The sequence below is a fragment of the Primulina tabacum genome, chromosome 1, assembly GCF_025594145.1.
Source record: "Primulina tabacum isolate GXHZ01 chromosome 1, ASM2559414v2, whole genome shotgun sequence".
In the NCBI taxonomy this organism is placed as follows: domain Eukaryota; kingdom Viridiplantae; phylum Streptophyta; class Magnoliopsida; order Lamiales; family Gesneriaceae; genus Primulina; species Primulina tabacum.
Genome location: NC_134550.1, coordinates 25,780,132 through 25,806,038, shown reverse-complemented (window position 1 = coordinate 25,806,038; position 25,907 = coordinate 25,780,132). Strand labels below are relative to the sequence as shown.

The 25,907-nt window shown below is 32.6% G+C and overlaps 2 protein-coding genes across 12 annotated transcripts; one reads left to right on the top strand and one right to left on the bottom strand.

Moving 5' to 3' along the window:
- The first annotated feature begins 1,809 nt into the window (after positions 1-1,809).
- On the top strand, positions 1,810-18,715 carry LOC142543141 (uncharacterized). Of its 10 annotated transcripts, none has more exons than XR_012819689.1 (7): positions 1,810-1,911; positions 7,811-7,997; positions 8,120-8,222; positions 10,053-10,109; positions 11,407-11,457; positions 11,782-11,934; positions 18,583-18,715. XR_012819689.1 is itself a non-coding variant. In XM_075650260.1 (6 exons), exons 2-6 carry the CDS (start codon positions 7,920-7,922, stop codon positions 18,588-18,590), a joined length of 297 nt encoding a protein of 98 aa, XP_075506375.1. In that variant the 5' UTR covers positions 1,810-1,911; positions 7,811-7,919; the 3' UTR covers positions 18,591-18,605. The 10 variants fall into 10 exon arrangements, 8 of the variants coding, with proteins under 8 accessions (XP_075506375.1, XP_075506347.1, XP_075506366.1 ...); XR_012819674.1 differs by having other exon boundaries at positions 10,053-10,221; positions 18,583-18,703; XM_075650260.1 differs by lacking the exon at positions 11,782-11,934 and having other exon boundaries at positions 18,583-18,605.
- Positions 17,505-25,684, bottom strand: LOC142543129 (transcription factor BC1-like). Of its 2 annotated transcripts, none has more exons than XM_075650191.1 (6): positions 25,351-25,684; positions 18,557-18,819; positions 18,323-18,448; positions 18,170-18,235; positions 18,009-18,071; positions 17,505-17,895 (listed from the first exon to the last, which is right to left on the bottom strand). In XM_075650191.1, the coding sequence occupies exons 1-6, from the start codon at positions 25,448-25,450 to the stop codon at positions 17,665-17,667; spliced, it is 849 nt and encodes a 282-aa protein (XP_075506306.1). In that variant the 5' UTR covers positions 25,451-25,684; the 3' UTR covers positions 17,505-17,664. The 2 variants fall into 2 exon arrangements, with proteins under 2 accessions (XP_075506306.1, XP_075506299.1); XM_075650184.1 differs by having other exon boundaries at positions 18,003-18,071; positions 25,351-25,681.
- Between the last annotated feature and the right edge of the window lie 223 nt (positions 25,685-25,907).

Below are 25,907 nucleotides of genomic sequence, written 5' to 3'. Positions count from 1 at the left end.
AAATTATTAATTTTATTTTTAGCCCAACATTGATTAGCATAATGACCTGTCTTTTTACATTTTCTACAAATTATTAATTTGTTTTTGTTTTTATAATTTTCTTCTCTCCGTAAATCACGGTTTTCTTTTCTTTTCTTCTTTTTATCTCTTTGCCTATCAGACAAATGTCTTTTCTTTCTATAAAGTTTTTCATCTTTTTCTTTAATTTTCTTCTTACCTTTATTAGGTAAGTCCATACCAAATTGATCAAAAAATTTACCTAATTGTTTTTTCTCAAGTAAATTCTGTCTTTTAATTTGATTATTTAATTTTAATTCATTACAGAGAGCTAAACCCTCTTTAATGCAAGTATTAATTAAATTTTCATAAGTATAATTATCATATGGAATATTAATCTCATCTTTTCTTAATACTTTTCTAATTCTTTCAGCAAATAGAAAAGGTAAACCATCTATAAATTTAGCTTTCCAGAAACTATTATTACAATCTCGTATCTCATATATACGAGATAAAAATGTATCTTTATACCATCTAAAATCAGTAAGTGTTTTACATTTTAGATTACTTAATAAAGTACGAATCTTTTCACTAACTTATAGATCATTTTAGATTCTATCTTAGGAATAGTCCATTTATTCAATAAATCTAAATTATCAGGTAAATCATATTCTTCATTCAAACTGTTTTGAACAGTTTCTTTAAAACCGAAAATATTCATTTGAATAAAAAGTGCTAAATTATTATCCAGACTATTTCCATGGCTCTGATACCATCTGAGGCTTGGGATCAAAATGAGGAATCTGATACGTGGCGTTGTTACACCAAACTTTTCCTTAGTGGCTTTCGCACACATGGAGGTTATTGGTTTCCAGCCTATATACCATTTTCAACTCGTATTGAGCTAAGAAAAGGAAGAATTTAAATCTCAGAATAAAATGAATATAAGATTCATATTTGGAACTTTTACAAAACATAAAAGGATTTATAAAAGATATACCAAAGAAATTAAACAACAGAGGATTTTACCGAGGTCCACCTCAGAATCATAAATTCATAAAAAATCACCCATGAACGCCTTAAACGCCATCTCTCGGCTAAGCAGGCTAAAGGGCTACAACATGAATTTATTTTTCCTGGTTAAACTCGAACCTTGTGTTTACCATTTCCTGGTCCATCTCTTTACCTTATGTTCTAACCAAAGACTCTTATATTACATTAAATTCCAAAAATTTAAATAGGTCTTTTATTATCTCAATCTGATCTCAAGAACAAATAAATATAGATCATGTCATAGTAAGGTAATAATTTAGCACGAATACTTTAGCCTGTCATTCAGGCTAAACTTATGAAAAATAAAAATTTAAAACAGTAAATAAAAACAGAAAATAAAAACAGTAAGAACTTACAAAGTTGTTATCAGAACTTCAAACTTTTATTGATAATACTTCAGAAGGTATTTACAAGAGAGAATAGAGGGGAGCAAACTCAACCGTGTTCTTCTAAAGACACTAGAATGAACTTATTTATAGATAGAAGAGCCGGACATCAAACCCCGGATTCCATCTTAAAATAAAAACAGTAAATGCTTTATTAAAGCAAATAGTAACATGGTTACGAAATTAAAAAAATAAAAGTGATAATTAATTACGTAAGGTGGATTGCAGCATTTGATAATGCAAGAAAATCTTCGTAAAGTTCCATTTGATGAATGGTGTAGATGTTTTGGGAGTATTGCTAAATTATGGAATAATACGAGGGCCACATTGTAATTTTCCAAACTAAATGACGCTGGAATAGGGCAAAAGCCGTCAGCGTATATATAAAGTAAAAAACATCTCTTGCACTTGGTCCTATTCCGCTCTTCTCCATTCTTCGTTTCCGTTCCCGCATCCCCCGGCGAGCCGAGCGGAGGTAAAACCGCTTCTCCAATTGTTTTCAATTCGTTGTGATTGTTATTTCTTGAGGTTGTGATTGTTATTTTTTGAGGATCCATCGAAATTTTCGTTGTTGGGTGACTGTAATATTTTTTTTTTTGTATTTAGAATTAGAATTTTTTGATGAATTTAGTAGGCGTTTTATATTTTTCTAGTACTCGAATTTCTTTGGATCTGTGTTTGGATACTGAGAGAACTTGACGTTAATTATTGAGAAGGAAAAGCTCTGTATGCGGTTAGCTTATTTAGATCTGAATGCGTTTGTTGATGTTTATGTTGTGTAGATCTGATTTCTATGACGCATAATATTGGATGTAGATGTATGGAAATGATTGTGATATGCGGTTAGTCTTTCTTGTTGACGCTGATTTTGTTCGCTGAGATCTATCTTGTTACTTATTGGTACACAATTTATTTTGAATGCGGTATTTTATTTTTATCTGGATTATATCTTTTGCATTAGCTCCATCTCTGTTTTCTCTGCTCATGTGTAAACTTGAGTTGGGATCTTTTATCTTTTGGTTTTACCTTTTAATACATAATTTAGAAGTTAGATTTTGGGGGTTCTGTTTAATGTTTGATTTTTTGTTATTGGCTATAACTGTTTCTCGATTCAAAAGGCCTTTTATAAGTACAAGTTTGTTCATGAATGCTCAGATTCATATGTAAAGTGAACCTATGGAATGTGCTGCCAAATGTGGGCATTCAATTTTGTTAAAATAATTTTGGCTGCAATACTCTATCAAGGAAGTCTTGGTCTTGCAATGTCAACTCATGACAATATTTTAGTTGTTGGTTATTGTGATTAATCTTGTCGACTTGTTTATTTGACTCGATTTGTCCACGTTCTCCCTTCTCTAGTTTCTTTAGCATTTGACATTTTTTTTTGTTCATGTATATTAGTTACTATTTTAATCTTTACCCAATGCATAATTAGCATAAAGTGCTATCATTCAGTCCTTAGGTGCATAATATTCACCCTTTTCAAATTACAAATTACCGAAAGTCTCAAACCAGTACGGTATAAACTGAGTTTGCGAGCTCAAAAGAGCAACCCAATTCTTTTAATAACACAAATTCATTTAACACATGCATTAGCATCTAGGTATAATAAATAATATATATATATATATATATATATATAAAGTGTGAATGTTCCACAAAACCAAGGTTTCAGTCACGGTGCGTGCCTTGTCAAAGTGATGGGCATTAACGATAAGATTTTAAATTTAGATGCTTGAAATAGATTACTCTATATAAAATATAACAGTTGATCTATTTCACTAGGACTACACAATTCTTCCATTCGAGGTGAGCTTAAAATATGGCTTAAGATGTCGCACCCAGACACAATGTCTTCGCAATGTCTTGAAGTCAGGCGCAAGCCTCATGACCTTTTGATAACTACTTAATAAACAAGATATATTCGACGATAAAAAGTGTGAATGTTCCACGAAACCAAGGTTTCAGTCGCATTTGCGGCGTGTGCCTTGTCAAAGTGATGAGCACTAACAATAAGATTTTAAATTTAGATGTTAGAAATAGATTACTCTATACAAAATATAACAGTTGATCTATTTCACTTAACTACAAAATTCTTCCATTCGAGGTGAGCCTAAAATATGGCTTAAGATGTCGCACCAAGACACAATGTCCTCGCAATGTCTTGAGGTCAGGCGCAAGCCTCATGGCCTTTTGCTAACTACGTAATAAACAAGATATATTTGACTGCTCATGGGAATTCTGAAAGTATAACATCTGAAGAAAATCCACTTATCTTAATGGTAAGTTTTTGCATATAATAAGAGGTTTTGAAAAATGATATTGATGATATTAAAAGCATACAGACATTAAAATAAATAATAAGTGACAAAAAATAAAAAGGTCCGATTTTTCTATATAAATTAGAAATTCAAACACAAGGTTTAACAAGAGAGCATACTGAGGGTTCGAAGCATCTTTAGGTCGAATTTCTCCGCTAAACCATCATGATCGATCTTCTTCGCGCGAAGATGGACCAAATTCTTTAAACCCATCAATAAATCATGATGAACAAAAACAGCGAAATTCAAATCGCATAGCTTCTCATCAAATTCTCACAAGAGAAGGTTATGCACCAATAGAGGAAAAAAATTACGAAACTAGAAAACACAATCGAATTTACTATTTCAGATTCCGTTAAAGAGCAAAGCCAGCGGACATCGTCTATATCATTATTCCCTAGCACGCTTTGCTTGTCCATTGGCTCAAATCGATGAACTACTACAACCTTCCAGTCGAAATTCAGAAACAAAACTGGATTCAAGGAGCTCTCTGCTTGCGAGAGAGTGAAACGGCGCCGACTATCTCACCTGGGGATTCAAGTAGGAAGAGAAAGACTCCTCAAAAAAAGGTTTTAAAATAAGAAATACCAGACGTAAATAATTATAATCATAAATATAAATGTAAAACTAATACAACTGTAATAATTGTTCGCGGAATGTTTGTTAATAGAATAGAACTTTTGTGAGACGATTTCACGAATTTCGAATTTTTATTTGTGAGATGGATCAATCCAACCGATATTCACAATAAAAAGTAATATTCTTAGCATAAAAACTAATATTTTTTCATGGATGGCCCAAATAAGATCTTCGACCCACGAAATTGATCTGTGAGACCGTCTCACCGAAATTTTTGTGTTGTTAATAATGGATTATTTTAAGTATGGCAATATCCCCAAAAAAAATTTATAATTTTGGTTTTTTATATTTGTTTTTTCGTGATTTTTTAATATATTTTTTAATTTTTTGTAATTTAAATTATATATTATCAGAAATAATAAATATGACAATGCATATATTAACATCTTATATATAAAAATTAACTAAGATGGTAAAAGAAATCAAGATGGTTGAGCCAAGCCAAAAAAAATATTAGTTTAATCTATAGATAAATTGTTTTTAAACCCCAACTCCTGTCATGGAGAAAATATTTTTGTATTATCTTATTCACAAAAATGTACTCTCATGGCTGACATATTTTTTCAGGGATGAAATTAGGTATAAAATATTGCAACACTTACTATACATGTTTTAGTATTAATTTAAGAAATTTTAGGCACACAAATATTAAACGATGTATGATTTATATATTTATGGTATCAATTTTCTAAAATTGTGTACAAAATCATAATTAACAATTTTAGTTTAGATAAATGAAATGTGTTTTATGTAAAATATTTTGTTACAAAAAACACCCGTTTTTATATCAGTTTTAAAATAGTTGGTATATATGAATTTTCGATACCATCTATTTTAAAATTCAATTATTTGTATCTATTTTTCATATCGAAGAGCATATGTGAGCTCGAAAAGTGCGAAAAATTTTCTCGTGGATTACGGAATTCTGACATTATCCCTGATAGCGACTGACCTCAAGTAGTACTTTAACTGAAATATGAAGTTAAAACATATTTAAATAAAATATATTTTTTTACATGTAAAATAGTAATATCATATATTATCTTTACTTAAAAACACTATTATATCATGCACTATGTCTTCATATACAATTAAAAATATTATACCATATATTTTCTAATCCGATTAGGAATCAAAATCCAAGGATAACTCGTGATCATATTCAAATTATACTTTTGTGACGAGTTCAATACAACCAAGTTTCAAATTTAGAACTTGAAAATGGAAACTGTTTGAGCTAAAATAATTAATTATGGAAACCCAATTTAATTACAAGCCCAATTAAATTATATAGACCCATCAAATATAGCATATCAATTCACAAGGCGCTGAAAAAAGAGAAGATCGTGGGAGGAGAGATGGAGATCGTGGAAGGAAAAGCGGAAGAACATGGATCATGGGGGAGTGGAGGAGAACCGCATAGTTGCTAGGAAGAAAAGGAGGCAATCGGCTACCGAGAAAAAACACACAACTCTCTACACAGAATCTGCAAAATCTGCTAATTTTCAGTCTTCAAGCATTAGTTTCCAAGCTTTCCAGTAGTTGTTCTAGCATTCTAGGTTTTCTCGTTTTAGATTTCAGCAGTAATTTATTATATTTTTCATGTTTTGATGAATTCCTACAGTTTTTTAAATTCAAAATTATGTTAGGGATTTATTTCTATCAATTTCCAATAGTTTTCTTCATTTTGGCATTGCATTCGTTCTAGGAGACTAGAACTGATAGTCGAATTTAGAATTCACGTCGCTTGAATATTTAGAAGTTAGATTTTATTGTTTTTCACACAAATCGATGCAACTTCGCAACTGGCACGCCAGCAAATATCAATATTGTGCAAACAGAAAAATTCCCTAAATTTGTATCACAACATGAAATCAATTTATAATCTTATTTTAAGTTTGATCATTACATTAAATTCTTTAATGATATATTCAATCTCTTTAATTTAACTAATCTCATTGATAATTCACAATCGATGACGTGTGATCCTCAACGATGCAATTGCATCGTAGTCGCAGAATCATTAACATTCTTGATTTTTGAAATTTTTTTTTACATATTTGGTCATTGGGACATACCTTCTTATGTTTTCGTTTATAAAGTAAATAAATGAATTATAATGGTCAAATGGCCCTCATTTTGATAGAAACTATCGATCACAATCGAAACCAAAACATAAATAATATAACACCAACAAAAAATCAACTACGACTGCAATACAGTTTTTCTCCCATTACATATATATCCAGATTGACTATGGGTGTACTGATATTATTGGTGAGTCCAGACCTCTATGATCTCAACAACTATATGTTCGCAGTAGCGGTGGGGCGGCGGCGTCAATAATTATAGTTGTAGCAGTGGTGGTAGCATATCATGTGTAGTGTCCAAGAACCAGTACATGTAAATCTCATGCATGATTAAATTTGTTAACTTATCTAATTAATTTAAAATGATTTAAATGATGCATGTAAGATATGCAAATTATTTTTATGTGTATATATGCCATTGTTTATGCAAAATTAAATATTTTCTTGAGTTTGATTCTTTCATGTGAATATTTGATGCTTGGTCGGAGATAGAAGACATGAGACGATTAAGACGATAAAATTTAGATGTTATATTTTATTTTAAATTAAGAAATTATTTATTTTTAATTATTTATGAAATATAGCATTTTAAGGTCAAATTTAATTTATTAGATGAATTTAAAATATTTAAAGCATTTTACTTGTAATTTTTACTTAATTTCATCCCTGAAAAAATATGTCAGCCATGAGAGTATATTTTTGTGAATAAGATAATACAAAAATATTTTCTCCATGACATGAGACCTATAGATTAAACTAATATTTTTTTTGGCTTGGCTCAACCATCTTGATTTTTTTTACCATCTTAGTCAATTTTTATATATAAGATGTTAATATATGCATTGTCATATTTAGTATTTCTGATAATATATAATTTAAATTACAAAAAATTAAAAAATATATTAAAAAATCACGAAAAAACAAATATAAAAAACCAATATTATAAATTTTTTTGGGGGATATTGCCATACTTAAAATAATCCATTATTAACAACACAAAAACTTCTGAGAGACGGTCTTACGGATCAATTTCGTGGGTCGAATATCTTATTTGGGTCATCCATGAAAAATATTAGTTTTTATGCTAAGAGTATTACTTTTTATTTATTGTGAATATCGGTTGGATTGATCCATCTCACAAATAAAAATTCGAAATTCGTGAGATCGTCTCACAAAAGTTCTATTCTATTAACAAACATTCTGCGAACAGTTTTTACAGTTGTATTAGTTTTATATTTATATTTATGATTATAATTATTTACGTCTGATATTTCTTATTTAAAATCCTTTTTTGAGGAGTCTGTCTTCCTACTTGAATTCCCAGGTGAGATAGTTGCCGCCGTTTCATTCTCTCGAAAGCAGAGAGCTCCTTGAATCCAGTTTGTTTCTGAATTTCGACTATTAAGGTTGTAGTAGTTCATCGATTTGAGCCAATGGACAAGCAAAGTGTGCTAGGGAATAATGATATAGACGATGTTCGCTGGCTTTGCTCTTTAACGGAATCTGAACTGGTAAAAAATTCAATTGTGTTTTCTAGTTTCGTGATTTTTTCCCTCTATTGGTGCATAATCTTCTCTTGTGAGGATTTGATGAGAAGCTATGAGGTTTGAATTTCGTTGTTTTTGTTCATCAGGATTTATTGGTGGGTTTAAAGAATTTGGTCCATCTTCGCGCGAAGAAGATCGGTCATGAGGATTTAACGGAGAAATTCGACCTAAAGATGCTTCGAACCCTCAGTATGCTCTCTTGTTAAACCTTTGTGTTTGAATTTCTAATTTATATAGAAAAATCGGACTTTTTTATTTTTTATGTCACTTATTATTTATTTTAATGTCTGTATGCTTTTAATATCATCAATATCATTTTTCAGAACCTCTTATTATATTCAAAAACTTATCATTAAGATAAGTGGATTTTCTTCAGATGTTATACTTTCAGAATTCCCATGAGCAGTCGAATATATCTTGCTTATTACGTAGTTAGCAAAAGGCCATGAGGCTTGCGCCTGACCTCAAGACATTGTGAGGACATTGTGTCTTGGTGCGACATTTTAAGCCATATTTTAGGCCAAGGTTGTAAATGGCGGGAGGCGGTGGCAGGGCGGTCGGTGACCGTCTACCGCCTCGGCCACCTGGGCACTAGGCGGTTGAATTTTTTTAAATAATATTTTTTATAGATAATCATATATAATTATGAAATATAATCACAAATAGTCATCATTTTTATGTAAGATGTGTAATTAAATTAAATAATTTTAAGTACAAAAAAGCTTCATACAATATAATATCATCTACAGTATGTACAAATAAATATATACATTCAAAATAACAAGATAATTAATAAAGATTCATCATCATATTAATGATATTATACTAACAAAGTAATATAATTATTACTTTTACCAAAAAACTAAATTTAAATTTCAAAGCTTCAATCTATTATCCATCATTAGAACAAGTACTAAACATAACTAATCTTCCAAATCATCTACATATGCACCATCTACTACATCTACATATGCCATAAGTAATCTTCCAAATAATCTACATATGCACCATCTACTATATCTACATATGCGGGCGGCGGGCGACAAACAGTGTGTGGTGGGCTTAGTGGTTGAGACTTGAGAGTGAAAACCAAAAGAAAAAAAAAAGTTGGGTGTGCTAGGGTTTTGAGATTTAAAATTAGTTGGCTTTGACTAGGTTTTTGAAATTGTTGACTACAACTTAAAAATCTTGACTCCCGTCTTGGCCGTCTCGCCCGCTTGCTAACCGCCTCGACCCGCCTCCCCAACGCGGTATAGCTTTGGCCGCCTAAAACACCCGCCGCACCACCTAGGCGGCCGCCTCGACCGCCATTTAGAACACAATTTAGGCTCACCTCGAATGGAAGAATTTTGTAGTTCTAGTGAAATAGATCAACTGTTATATTTTGTATAGAGTAATCTATTTCTAACATCTAAATTTAAAATCTTCTCGTTAGTGCTCATCACTTTGATAAGGCACGCGCCGCAACTGCGACTGAAGCCTTGGTTTCGTGGAACATTCACACTTTATATATATATAAATATATATATATATATATATATATTATTTATTATGCCTAGATGCTAATGCATGTGTTATATGAATTTGTGTTATTAAAAGAATTGTGTTGCTCTTTTGAGCTCGCAAACTCAGTTTATACCCTACTGGTCTGAGACTTTCGGTAATTTGTAATTGGAAAATGGTGAATATTATGCACCTAAGGACTGAATGATAGCACTTTATGCTAATTATTCATTGGGTAAAGAACTAAAGATGAAAGATGTGATAAAACTTCTATATTCCCCGTTGTCCTGCCCAAAATCTGAACCTGGATTCTTGTGCATTACAGACTTGTATGTTTTAATAATATATATGTAACCATATTAGTAGTCTTTCTTGTCTAGAAGTACTTTCGCCCTATATATTTTGGCTACGATTTTTGTATACCTTTTTCTTTGATTGATTTATTTTATTTATTTTTCTTTTATGTCTGGTAACACTTCATTGATCGACTTCTGCTTATATTTGGAATATTTACAGGTTTCTATTTCATGGAAAATTTGGAAGGGCGGCTTAAGGATTTACTGGGCCCTACAGGTTTTGGTTCTAATATATTGAATCATAATATCAGTGATGATTTTGGTAGTATGACCATCGAGGAGTTATATCCATTCATCAGTTATGATAAGAGGAAAAGAATTGCTGATATGTAAGTTATTTTTCTGAGGAGCATTCAGCATAATGTCATGTCGAACAATGTCGTAATACCAAGGTCACCAGTTCCTAAAAACTCGTTTTCATGTTCTAAGAAACAGCTCGAGTTATTTGTCAAGCAATGAAGATTGGGGTTACAGTTATTCATGTTAAGGCTCTATCTTGTTTTCTGAATGTTAGAAATTTTGGTTCTCTCTCATTGTAGATTCACATGCTTGTGAGCCTTGTGGTGTGTAATTAAAGGTTTCGTAAATATCTTGTTCTGCATTGCTTGGTTTGTTGGTCAAGATTCATTGAACATGTACTCATGTTATATTTGATGGTTGACATTGTTGTAAACGTACACATCATTTGAACAGATTGTTGGTAATTTCATTTCAATACTTGACCTTGAATGAAACTAGGGTTGTAAGTTAAGTTGAGACAACTCATGAGCCTACGAAGACAAGCCAATTCTCAAGCACGCAAATTTAAGCATGAGCTTATTTCTTTTGGATTCTATGAACTAGAGCTCAGCTCAGTATTTTCCGATTATCTCAAGCTAACCAGTGAAATTTCACAAGCTCAACTCGAGCTTGTGTCAAGCTGGTGTCATTCTCAGCTCCTGTGTCAGGAAAATTTGGTGATTGACCGACTCTCCCTGAAAATGTTTTTAAAAGTACGACCTCCTTGTTTGTATATTTTTACCATGAGAAAAGTCATAAAATATAAAAAAATTACTGCTTTGAGGTTTGATTTCAAGCTATATCGAACGACTTTTGGGGGATAGAGATTTAGGAATATCTAAATTTACCATAACTTCGGTAAATTCTGAAATAATTAGTGTGTTCCATGAAAGTGAAAAAGTTTTTAGAATCGGCATCGTGCTCCCTGGGTCCCTCTGAGGTACAGAAATTTTTTGCTTGTGATATTCTTGGTGGAAGGTGGAAAAAGTGGATTATAAATCTTTCTTAATCTCTGGGATACGAGCAAGTTTATAGTACTTTTTTATTTGATAGCTCAGCCTAATGATACTCATCCTATAATCACTGTTCAAATTTACCTCGTCTGTTAAATTTTATCCAATGATTTGCTTGTGTACGAATATTATTTGACATTCGACTCGTTGACGTTTACATTTCATTGATAATAATCAGAACTTTTTCTCATCCTGATGCTAATCCATTGCGTTTCTGTATAGGTTTCCTCAGGACATGTCTGCAAATCAAAAGCAGAAGACCGGGAACTGAAGGTTCGCTTAGACTTCGTAGAGTTGTCACACCTAACTAGCCATTAAAACCAAGGATATCCAGTTTCTGCTCTAAGAATTTAGTGCTGCAGATGATGATATTGTATCACTGCTCGGGCAAATGTTAATTTTTTGTTGCTTGTTAAGCTTTTTGTTGATCGACAAAAGACTTGTAGAACCATATTCTATACAAAAGACAAGGAAAAAGAACTCCTGTGATTTCCTTTGTCACTGCACATTATATTATTTAGTTACAGGCATTTGTTTGTTATTTTTTCACTTATTCATATGTCCAAAATTTGATATGATAAATTGTACTTCAATCAGTTACCAAGTGTCGAGAATCGTATACGGAAATGAAATTGTGAAACATGCTGATACTGGTGAAGACACTGTAGTATATGGGACTTAAGGGCATATACGCGAAAACTATCTACACTGGAGGGCCTTCACCACCTATACAGCTTTGGCTCCAATAAGGTATGTCCAAGACTAACAAAGTGTTGATCTCATAATCTTTATTTATTGACTAAACACTGCTCTTGGATCCTTGAACTTGCCCATATTAGTTAAAAGGAATCTGTCCCATCTTCGCCAGGTATATGTGCAATTATGTGACCCCTGATCGATATTAAGAATATGATTCTATCCAATTTGTTACAAATGGGTCCCAATAGGCCTAGTTCCTCCTTGTTCATGCATATACTCCAAGAAAGAGGCAAGAATTAGTCAAAAGGTAGTCAATGGAGAGATTGAGTGAAAAGAAGAATGAAGAAAAGGGACCTTAAAGGTTCATAAACTCGTCATTTAGAGAATTTGGAGAACCCACATTGTGCATCATCTTTGAGGCAGACTCTGGCCCATTCAAAGCTGTAATTTAATGGATGCAATGTATCTGCTCAGTGGTGCTCTCTGTGGTTGATAATTTTATAGAGTAAAATGCATTATGATCCCTTTTCAATCTTTCATAGACTTAACTATCACATTAGCAAGGACTTATGAGGTATGTGGAGAACGAATATAAGCAAACCTACATAATTCAATTAAAATAATGTATATATGTAAGTATCTATTTAACTGAAATCATAAAAAGTGTTAAAAATATTACATATTTGAGTGATAAATAGAATATATACCTCAAAATACGACCTTGCAAAGTCCAATTATCATCTATGAAATGGGCAGTCAAAGCCAAAAATCCTTTCTTCTGATTAGATGCGGTCCACATGTCGGTGGTTAAAGCAATTCTGCCTTTATTAGATTCCAATAAACTCAATACTTTTGTCTTTTCATAGTCATACATTTTCAATATATCACTCTTGATGGTATTGCGACTTGGAACCTTGAACAAAGGCTGAAGACTTGCTAAAAGTTTATGAAATCTATGATGCTCCACTATTGCCGATGGATACTCATGTAAAATTATTATTTCAGCAAGAATTGACCTTGATGTTTCTTGATCAAATTGAAAGCCTTTAATAGCAAAATCCCTCTTGTTTTGCTCTTTAATCACCAGTTTCTGCCTTATATCACTAACAGTTCTTCTTGGACAAATTTTGAAATGTTCATGTAAATGTGTTGTCCCATATTTGCTTTGACCAAAAAGAGATTTTTTGCAGTAGTTGCAAATTGCCTTATCCATTCCATTAATTTTCAAAATGATTCCACACATCAGAAGTTAACTTTCTCTTTCTTGTTTCACTAGGAGAGGCATCATCAAAAGATGCTGTATTTTGTGGAACATGTGGAACCTCGTGATTTATTTCAGATAGTGGTACTTCATTTTATGTTATATGATCTGTTGAGTCCATTTAATATACCTGAAAGTGGTGAAGTAATGTATGTTAAAAAAAGACAAAATAAAATAAAATAGAGAAAATAACAATGTCTTTTTAGTTCAAACTTAAGAGGAATGAGAATAAATATTAGAAACATCTTAGCCCTTTCTCATATTTGGACGCAAGTTTTTACTAAGATCAAGAAGTTAAAAGTAAACATCATAAAAAAAAGTAAATAATGACAAATACCTTGAGGATACACTCTTTTGTCACTTGTTGAAAATTTAGATTCACCTTCTTTTCATCCAAACACAAGACAAGTAAATCAAAAGGACAAAAAAGAGACATAATAAAAATAGCTACAATTAATAATTCACCAAAAGAATTAAGGCATGGAATGCATAAAAAAATTCATAGAAAAATACCAAATTAGATTAAATTGATTACTGACAAATCCCAACATAAATTATTCACAATTATGTTGCAGCAAGAATTAGTAAACCCCTCAATCAAAGCAAATTAATCAATAAACTTGGCAAAGATACAATTATTCAAATAATCAAAATCCAAAACCTAGAAAACTATAATTTTAAATTATAGTTATATCATAATATATTTTGCTATTTTCTTCTTTCAGACATTTGAAATGACAAGTGGTTTCACATTCTACTGTAACTTTTTATGGATTGTTGGATTTCCATCTCTCAATCATATCTAACCTTAACGAAGAAATCTTGAGAAAAATAGCCCAAGTTAAAAAAAAACCAAAACCAATATAAAAAACAAAGTCACGTACATTCCAAACACCCAAAATTAATTGGTTAAAAACCCTAAAATGAATTGGGAAATATGCAAACAAAAAAGGAATACAATGAACCATAATCAAGAAATAAAGTATTTTTCAATTTTTGAACTCAAACATGGAATAAACTTACCAGTGGAGAAGATGAAAAATTGAATGAAAAATAGAAGAGTGGTAAAACATTGAAACGTAAAAGTGAAAGTGAAAGGGAAGAGAAAAGAAAAAGTACCGATTTACTTGGATGTGAGAAGATGAATATTTAATATAAATAAATATAATAAATATATATATATATATATATATATATATTAATTTAAACGGGTATATTCGGGTCGGGTGTGGTCGGATTATATCAAACACGCCTCCATACCCGAACTCGAAAATCCCCATACCCGATTACCCAATTATTTAATCGGGTCTAAAAATCCCTCCATACCCTCTTCTATTCGGGTCGGGTATTGGATCCTCCAACAGGTTCGGAGGAAATTGCCATCCCTAGGCCTCCACCAGAGAGATCGGAATGGGAGAAGGAAATTGATTCTCTCTTTGGTGATCTTGAAATGGGTCTTCGGGAATATAAAATTGGCTGATGGCATTTATGCTAAACTATTAATCATGCCCATATGGGTTGATATTCATTTATTAGTCTTCTGCTGCAACATAATTGTGAATAATATGATTTACTAATTCTTGCTGCAACATAACAGTGGAGCATCATGGATTTCATAAACTTTTAGCAAGTCTTCAGCCTTTGTTCAAGGTTCCAAGTCACAATACCATCAAGAGTGATATACTGAAAATGTATGATTATGAAAAGACAAAAGTATTGAGTTTATTGGAATCTAATAAAGGCATAATTGCTTTAACCACCGACATGTGCACTGCATCTAATCAGAGGAAAAGATTTTTGGCTTTGACTGCCCATTTCATAGATGATAATTGGACTTTGTAAGGTCGTATTTTGAGGTATATATTCTATTTATCACTCAAATATGTAATATTTTTAACACTTTTTATGATTTCAGTTAAATAGATACTTACATATATACATTATTTTAATTGAATTATGTAGGTTTGCTTATGTTCGTTCTCCACATACCTCAGAAGTCCTTGCTAATGTGATAGTTAAGTCTATGATGGATTGGAATATTGATAGGAAAATATACACCATTTCTGTTGATAATTGTTCCACTAATGATTCTTTTACGAACTATGTGATGCATAAGTTTGATCATTCTACACTTATGCTGCAAGGGTCTTTACTTCATATGCATTGTGCTGCTCATATTTTGAATTTAGTTGTCCAAGATGGTTTGGATATTATTGCACCTAGTGTTGAGAAAATTCGTGAAAGTGTCACATATTAAAGAGCATCTCCTAAAAGAGAGCAAAAGTTTGATGATGTGGCACGGATTGTAGTACGCAATATGAATGCTAAAAAATTGATGTTGGATTGTAAAACCCGTTGGAACTCAACATATGTGATGCTCATGACTGTTATATCTTTAAAAGATGTGTTTGCTCGTCTGAGATTTCATGATCCATCATATAAATTTTTCCCAACAGATGATGAGTGGTTGTTAGCGGAAGATGTTTCTAAAATGTTGCAAGTGTTTTATTCTGTGACTGAAGTATTTTCTGGAAGAAAATATCCCACAACTAATATCTTTTTTCCCAAGGTTTGTGAAATTAAAGCTTCATTGCTCAAGTGGACCACATCTCCTAACAAGGTAATTTCTTCCATGATTGAAAGGATGCTTTCCAAATTTGAGAAGTATTGGTGTGATATTCATGGAGTTATGGGAATAGCTACTATTTTAGATCCAAGATATAAGACAAAGTTGGTTGAGTATTGTTTCAAAAGAACACATGGAGAGATTGGTTTTAAAGAACCTGTTAGAAAGATTAAAAAGATGTGTTATGAGCATGCTTCATCCAAAAACCATAGAAGCATTGATGTGCACTCAAAGTTGGTTATTGAATGAGAAACAAGGTAATATAAATTGCATTTTTAGTTTTTATTGTTTTTGAACAAAAATATTATTAATTTACAATATACAGTAATGATTTTTTTCTTTGGATTTTGTATGTACAAGTTCATAAGAAACGAAAGCATATTACTCTTCAGTTGAATATGATGAGGACACTATTGGTGTTGATGTTGTAAGTTTTTAATACAATTTAGTTAAATTTGACATCGAAAATAAACTGTTGAGTCAATTATTTATGTTGTTCTTCATCATTTTGCAGGACACTACAATGTCAAGTGATGAAGACATGTACGATTAGTTCGGAGATAAATCGATCTAGTTTGATTTTGGGTTGATAAAGTTTACATATGATTAAACTAGGGGTAGCCCATAGATGATTAATCAATTGAATTATGAATTTTTGGATATGATGTAAATTCTACTATATTTTTGTTGAATTGCGTATTTTTGTTCAACTAATATAAACTATTTTTAATAATTTGTTATTTTTTTCTATAAAGTTTATTTTGTAAATTTTTATCATTAATAATTTTTCTTATTGTTCATTTAAATAAATATTTAAATTTGAAAAAATTCTAGGGTATTTGGGTAGGGTATGAGTATCCGATAATCCGATGGGTATGGGGATGAAGATGAAATTCAATACTCGATGGGTATGGGATGGATATGAGGATGAATTTAATAAATGGATATGAGGATGGATGTATGAAATTCGATCCATATCCTACCCATTGACATCTCTAATTCACACGAATGTCTCACTTCAAAAAAGATAATATGAAAGAAAATATGAGGTCCATCAGTTTTTTTTAAAAATTTGCAGTGAGATGTTTGTACGAACATCTTATACAAACATACCATAATATAATTCTCAGTGTAGCAGACTCGCTCCTTATCCCCCAATACCTACACAAATTGCACCAAGAGCTATTGTCTTTACTTTAAAAACCAGATTTTATATTTTGAAGGACCCTACTTCTCTTAATTGAAGGTCTGTTTTGGTGATTGCTATTTATCAACTGTTAATAATTGGCGAGGCCAAGAACATTAATACGTCCACTCCAGAAAAAAAAACAAAAAGAGCCGATGAAGAAACTATAATCACAGAGAAACTTTCACTGAAAATATTATCGACATTTCCAGGCAGGAATCTAATTAATAATTGGAGTGAACTTTCTATTTCTTAAAAATTTAGATTTTCTTCACTCTGTTGTATAAATTTAATGTGAAATGTGGAGTTAATGATGCAGTTTGAGTCCTTATTTTTTTATTTAAAATTTTTGGAATATGAGTGAGACTGTTTGCGAATTTGATTCGCATCATGTTATAACTATTAGAAGACAAAGACATAGTTAGCTTCTGTCTGTTGTGCAATCAACGTATATGTCACCAAACATCAAGTCTTGCTGAATAAATCCAAGTCATTACGCGTTTAATCAGACATCTGATTGCAATTAAATGCAAGACAATCCAAGAAAATAAGATGAAAAAAATTGATTATAAACTTTATTAATAACACTTTTTAATTCCACCATGTGTCAACGATGGACACAAATTACAAACGAGTATAATTCTTGACTTCTGGATTTGAGTTATACAGATTAAACTCAGAAAAAAATGGGAAAAAATCTTGTAATCTTCAACTGTTTTTATGCGGCAATTGTGGGTAAACCTCAAAATTGGGATGTGAGGGAGCAAAGTGCGCAGGGGGAAGTCCCTGGCTTGCTACATCTTGAATCTTTAGTGCTTCAAATGGTGCCTTTGCTTTCTGCAAAATATACAGTGGAAGTCCTTGCATGGCCTGCATGATATCTATGTCTGAATGGAAGTCATTTGCTGTGCTTGCTGCCGTGAGCTTCATCGACAGGGACTGAATCGCGAGATTCGAAAAAATTGTATCAAGATTTGAATCTTTTGACTAAGATGGAAAAAAAAAATTTGTTCAAAAATTGTTCATGGATCAATTCAATTACTCACCTCTACCTGATTCTGTAGAGACTGAACATAGTTGATAATCTCATCCAACATCACTGCCATTCCCATTGTCTGCTCAGTGGGTTGATTTATATTAATAAGGTTAGAAAATTATCAAAATAATTGAAGAAAATTCTCCAGAGAACTATTTAAACTGAGAGATTCATCACCTTATAACATCCTGGAACAATGTCTTGCAGACATCTTAATCTCTCGTTGATTTTTTCTCTTCTGACCTGGTACAGATTTTAAACTTAATTTGTTGTGTTCTTAAATTGTTTGGAGAGGAAAAGTTATTAAAAGAACTATAGGAAACTACTCACCCTTTCTGCTAAACTGTGGCTATCAGTAGCTAGGCCCCTTTTGGCTCTAACGCGTAACACTTCCCTTGGCTTTTCATTTTCCCCTTCATTTTCAGTGCTTTTCATTTTCTTCCCTTTTCTTGAATTCTTAAAACATAAGGAAAAATTTAATTAAATAACACACTCTAGACGTAATCAAGAATTTGAATTCATGTGGAGGTAAGAAACATAATCAAGAATTACTAGAAAGCTTACATTTTTCGCTAATTTTCCATTTGCAGACACTTGAGGGGATGAATTTGCGACTGTTGCTTTCCTTTTCTTTTCTCTACGATCGTTCTCGTTCGAGATAGTTTGATTAGCAGTAGCTGTGTTCACCACCACAGGGCTATCATCTTTCATATATAATCCTGGGAAAGTTTCCAATTTCCCGGTGCAATCTGCTAGACGTGGTAAATAATTATGATTGGGATAACCAATCAAGCTCTGAATGTTCAAGGCAAAGGATTCTTGATGGCCTGTGAAGGAAAATATAATTTTCATATTAAATTGATTTATCTAATATTATATTTTTCTTGTTGATTTGATTGAGTATAATATTTAATTATGATTTTGCCTTTCTAGATAATTATGTTAAAATTTTATTGTGATATAATATCTTCCATATTTTAATTTTATCTTGATAAGATTATGTGGAATATTGTGTTTTACTTTTCTAGATATTATGTTTATGATAAAGATTTTATAGATATAATATTTATGATAATGATTTACATGATATAATATTATTGATTTTGTTTCTAATATAATTCTTGTATATCATATCTTATAGATTTCCTTGAAGATAAATCATAGAAGAGGAGACATTTATAAATAAGAGATGGAGATTCAAAAGCTTAGGGGGAGAGAGAGAGAGACGAAGAAAAATTCAGAGAGTTTTAGTGGAAGAGATTTTTCGTGGAAGAGATTTTCGCGGAGATAGTTTTTCGTGGAGGTGATTTTCTTGGGAGCTTAAAAGAAAGAATTTTCGTGGGAAAAATTCAGAGAGTTTGTGCGTAGAATTTTCGTGGAGTCGAAGTGTTTTTTCGTGGGAAGTTTTCGTGAAGACTTTTCACGTGAGAAGATTTTCTTGGAGTTTTTAGTGAGAGTTTTTCTTGCGGCTTCTTCCTCCCGGTCAATATTCACTTCTGTGTGCATGTCCAAAAATTTAGAGAAAACCCTTATTCGAGAAACGTGCTGTGAAGAGGGTGATAGAGTGTTGCTGTGAATGTTGAGAAATCTGCGGACAACATCTGGGAAGAAGTTGACCGAAGATTGCTTCTCGTGGATCTACTGTTTGGCAACACGTTTTTGCTTTCTTGTTTTAGTTTTATTCTGGTTGTTTCTTTAGAAAGCATTTGTTTTCTCAACTTGTTGAGGAAATTGATTTTTGTCATAATCACTAGTGTTAGGTTTTTGTAAACGATTGAGTTTTCTAGTGATTAATTTTTGCCATAAGGCACCGCACAAGTATTTATACTTGTGCATATTTAATCTCGTCCATCTGTTTATTTAAAGTGAATTTGTGTTACAAAATATAATATTCCGCTGCATGTTATCCGAGATGTTGTAACATCTGGCACAACATCTAATTCTGGTAAAACACGAATTTACTATTTTAAATCATATTTTGATATTCTTATTATTTCGATCATCTGTCGGACGAAATAATCCTTACAAGTGGTATCAGAGCCTACTCTTGATATACTAAGTGCTGATTCTGGTTTTTGTTTTGTTTGACAGAAATATTTAATGGAGACATCACTTGCAAACGGAGCACTTTGACCACCAGCTCCTAAATCTCATGTCCAACAACAGTTTAGACCAAGAAATGAAGAAAAACGCTGGTTGCAAGTAAATCCTTTAGGTGTTGCCCTAGGTGTTGCCACACCTGGCCGCAACATCTGCAAAAATTCAGTATGTTTGAAATCCACAACTTCTGAAAATTTGAGTGGAGATGATGAATCAGAAGCTGATTATGAAGAACTCACTCTTGAAAGTGTGCAAAAGCTTTATGAAGAGCTGTTTGAAGATTGGACCAAAAGAAACAAGTTGAACTCAAGTCTCATGAAGGAGAACATTGAACTAAAAGCCGTAGTTGCCAAACTTGAAGTAATTTTGAGCAAAAAGGATTTGAAACTTGGTAAGACCAAAGAAGAACTTCAAAAGGCAACTGAAACCTTGTCCAAGTTTAATTCAAGCACATCCAAGCTTGAATCCATACTTTTGATGGGAAGAAATGACAAGAAAGGCTTAGGCTTCAAAGACAGTGTGTTTGAAATAGGTGAATCTTCCAAGTCTACTATTTTTGTGAAGGGAAAAGCTGATACATCTCCACAACCACAATCCAATTCACCAATCAAAAGTTCTTCATCAAAAAGACAACCTGCTGCACCAATTTCTAAGAAAAGAAAACGAAGGTACGTATGTCGTTACTGCTTTAAGTCTGGTCATATCACGCCCTACTGTTTTAAACTCAGGGATGATCGCATGAATCAAAAGTCGAGCCAGATGTTGCCCCGAATGTTGTCCAACATTTCCCGCAACACCTCCAACCACCGACCTACAGTAAGACAAATTTGGGTACCAAAGGTAAAAACTCACTGTAATGTCTATACTTCTTTGAAAACTAACACTGCAGGTCATTGGTACTTTGATAGTGGAAGCTCTCGCCATATGACAGGATTACGAGAATATCTCACTGATTATGTTGATCAAAAAGGTGGTAGAGTAACCTATGGAGTGGGAGCTAAAGGAAGGATTGTTGGAAAGGGAACATTAAATGTTGAAGGACTACCAAAGCTCCACAATGTGCTTCATGTTGAAGGATTAAATTCGAATTTGATAAGCATAAGCGAACTGTGTGATGATAATTTGCATGTCGAGTTTGATAAACATACTTGTGAAGTTTTTGATGAAACTAACATGTGTATTATGACAGGTACAAGGTCTTCGGATAACTACTACCAAATAGGTGAGGAAATTTCATCCAAACATGCACAAATCAGTGAACTCATCCTTTGGCATCAAAAACTCGGTCATGTAAATTTCAAAACCTTGAAGAATTTGAGTAAGTACGATGCTATACAAGGTATGCCTAACTTATCATCTAGTACACCATATGTTTGTGGAGACTGTCAAAAGGGTAAGCAAACTCGCGTGTCACATCACATGTTGCCCTACTTTGGGACAACACGTTGCCTCGAATTGATACACATGGATCTTATGGGTCCTGTGGAAGTGGAAAGTTTTGGAGGTAAGAAATATTCTTTTGTTTGTGTTGATGATTTCTCACGGTTTTCATGGATAAGTTTCATCAGGGAGAAATCAGATACTTTCAATGTGTTTAAAAAATTGATCACAAGGATTACAAACTTTCATAATTTGAAGGTGAGAAGGATAAGGACTGACCATGGTAAGGAATTTGAAAACTCCTCATTTTCATTTTTTTGTGACAAGAAAGGTATTTCACATGAATTTTCTGCTCCAAAGAAACTACAACAAAATGGGATAGCCGAACGTAAGAATAGAACACTTCAAGAAATGGCAAGGGTGATGTTGACTTCAAAGTGCATTTCAAAGCGTTTTTGGGCAGAAGTCCTTAACACCGCATGCCATATTTCGAATAGGGTGTATTTAAGAAGTGGTTCAACCATGACTTCTTATGAAATAATCATGGGAAAGAAGCTTAATTTGAAATACTTTCATGTTTTTGGTTGTATTTGCTATGTTTTGAATGATAGGGATCAACTTGCAAAGTTTGATTCAAAGAGTGATAAGTGTTTGTTTTTGGGATATGCCACTAATAGTCGAGCCTATCGCATGTTTAATTTAAGAACTAGGACTATTATGGAATCCATTAATGTTGTTTTTGATGAACTTGCAGATCTCAAAAAGAAAACAGCTGAAGATGATGGTGATGAGTTTCTGGAAATTCCAATATCACTGGAAAATGCAGATGTTGCCCCAGATGTTGCAACATCTGACACAACACCTGACACTGAAGTCACTGAAGCTGCGGACGAAACGAATAACGATGATGACGCAGTAGATGATGGACAGAATATTCCAAGTAAAATTCAGAAAAACCATCCATCATCTCAAATAATTGGAAGTATGCATGAAGGTGTCCAAACTCGAAAGAAAGAAAAAGTGGATTACCGAAAGATGGCTGGACTTATTTGCATGAGCTCCTTATACTCACAGATTAAGTGAATATCTACTGGAAATTGGCTTCAAACGAGGTGAGGTAGACAAAACTCTTTTTATTAAGAAATCTAAAGGTGAGAGTCTTATTTGTCAAGTTTATGTTTATGATTTCTCACAATTTTCATGGGTTAGTTTCATTAGAGAGAAATCAGATACTGTGATAATTCTAGTACAATTGATATCTCAAAAAATCCAGTAAAACACTCTCGAACAAAACACATTGACATTAGACATCACTTTATTCGAGATTTATTAGAAAAATGATTGATTCGAATTGAATTTGCTGGTACAAATAACCAAATGGCTGACATATTCAAAAAAGCATTAGTTTTTGAGAGATTCTCCAACCTTATGAAATCTCTCAGCATGTGTTCTGCCTAATCATACATAGATGTTGTCTCAGATGTTACAACATCTCGGACAACACCTAACATGCATGTGCATTTCTAGGACTTAGACATACTGCATCTGCATGCATACTGTTATATGATGTGTTATCACTATGTTGCATAAATCTTCTGGTGCACTTACAATTTCTTGTTCTATCTAAACTTAACACACTTTGATATTCTTAACAATCTGATTAAATCACAAAATAGTTGAAGGATGATCATGTACTCCATGACATTGTCTCATACGAAAAGTGACTTGAAAAGATTGAGTACAAAGAAAAATCAATTATGCATATGCTCTGTATCAGAAGAAAAGATGGGAAAAGCTACCTAAAAGAGTCCAATGAAGACTGTGCTTTTAGTGTGGGAGCTACCTCTTCTGAATTTAATACAGAAGGCAAAAATAGAAGAAAATGAAAAAAGCTACCTCGAGGAGTCCAAAAAAAGACCGTTCTTCTAGTGTGGGAGCTACCACTTCTATGGTCAGAAAAATAATAAATCTCTAAGTGTGCAGAAAAATCAAAATTATTTTCTGGAATTGGACGTGTTGTCAGAAGATGTTGCCAACATTTGCGAAAACATTTCATTTGTGAACATATCTCATATTTGTTTTCATGTTTCTATTTCTGTTACATTCTGTTATTAGACATAAATAGGTCATACATAAACATAACATTGTGAATATTGTTGTGTCAAGCGAGTATGCGTATTTCAACAGAGAAAATTCGACGAAAATCCAGATTTTGCTAGAAATCTAATATTTGTGATTTTTGATGGTTCAGTGGTGTTAAATCGATGTGAGTTTCAATTCTGGAAATTTTTTTTTTGAAATGATTTTTGACGCAATTATCTCAGTAATTTTGGATAGTGATTACGAGCTAAAGCTGATCTTGTCTCTTATGGGAACTTAGTTTCTGACTATCGTCTGGCTATGGAGGTAGATGTCCATTCTGGACAAAAAAGGGGAGAAGATGCGACTCAAACTCAAGGGACTGTGAATTGAAAGGATCCAATGATACGTTTTAATGAACTGCTAATGATTTTTGCAGGTGTTGTCTCAGGTGTTGCCAACACAACGAACAACATCCGTACTAACTTGATTTTATTCAGTGGGAGAAAAATTCTCATATTAAGGAGGAGTTAACTGGAGTTCAACTGAGAAATTGAGTTTTATTTGATTTTGTCCAGAAAGGCAAAAATTGGGAGATTGAAGGGAAATATAATTTTCATATTAAATTGATTTCCCTAATATTATATTTTTCTTGTTGATTTGATTGAGTATAATATTTAATTATGGTTTTGCCTTTCTAGATAATTATGTTAAGATTTTATTGTGATATAATATCTTCCTTATTTTAATTTCATCTTGATAAGATTATGTGGAATATTGTGTTTTACTTTTCTAGATATTATGTTTATGATAAAGATTTTACAGATATAATATTTATGATAATGATTTACAAGATATGATATTATTGATTTTGTTTCTAATATAATTCTTGTATATCATATCTTATAGATTTTCTTGAAGATAAATCATAGAAGAGGAGACATTTATAAATAAGAGATGGAGATTCAAAATCTTAGGGGAAGAGAGAGAGAGAGACGAAGAAAAATTCAGAGAGTTTTAGTGGAAGAGATTTTTCGTGGAAGAGATTTTCGTGGAGATAGTTTTTCGTGGAGGTGATTTTCTTGGGAGCTTAAAAGAAAGAATTTTCGTGGGAAAAATTCAGAGAGTTTGTGCGTAGAATTTTCGTGGAGTCGAAGTGTTTTTTCGTGGGAAGTTTTCGTGAAGAGTTTTCACGTGAGAAGATTTTCTTGGAGTTTTTAGTGAGAGTTTTTCTTGCCGCTTCTTCCTCTCGGTCAATATTCACTTCTGTGTGCACGTCCAGAAATTCAGAGAAAACCCTTATTCGAGAAACGTGCTGTGAAGAGGGTGATAGAGTGTTGCTGTGAATGTTGAGAACATCTGCGGATAACATCTGGGAAGAAGTTGACCGAAGATTGCTTCTCGTGGATCTACTGTTTGGCAACACGTTTTTGCTTTATTGTTTTTGTTTTATTCTGGTTGTTTTTTAGAAAGCATTTGTTTTCTCAACTTGTCGAGGAAATTGATTTTTGTCATAATCACTAGTGTTAGGTTTTTGTAAACGATTGAGTTTTCTAGTGATTAATTTTTGCCAAAAGGCACCGCACAAGTATTTATACTTGTGCATATTTAATCTCGTTCATCTGTTTATTTAAATTGAATTTGTGTTACAAAATATAATATTCTGCTGCATGTTATCCGAGATGTTGTAACATCTGGCACAACATTTAATTCTGGTAAAACACGAATTTACTATTTTAAATCATATTTTGATATTCTTATTATTTCGATCATCTGTCGGACAAAATAATCCTTACAACTTGGATTTAGCCCTGAAAAATGGTGCAAGAATTCAACGCTTGGATCAATGTCGGATAAAGAGAATAGTCGTCTATGGCTTTGCAAGAAGTGATCTGCCATTTCTATAATTAAGGAAAAACTGTTTAAGTTGTGTCTGCTTAGGCTGGCTGAAGCTAATGGCTGCGTCCCTGTTTAACAAGGCGTCTTGTGATTGCTACCATATATAAACAAGGCAAGATCATAATTTTGAGTAATGGGCTTTCAGTTATTTTTTCCCTTCTTTTGTTAAATTATGAAGGAAAAAAAAGATTCAATCCAGAGGCGACACGTGGCAATTTGGGCTTCTTTGGTTGTGTCGGTGCAATTGGTGATATACCCAAAATGTGTGGTCTATTATAAGCCATTGGCTTTTGATTTAAACTCACTAACATAATGTTAAAAAAAAAATATTATTCCCAAGAATTATGGTGTATGAAAAAAATAAGACAGTATGAAAACAGGTGCGGTTTGTATATGAGATATGCATCAGTTCAACCGCTCGGCTCATCAGCTGGAATATCTTCCTAACCGGCTAAAG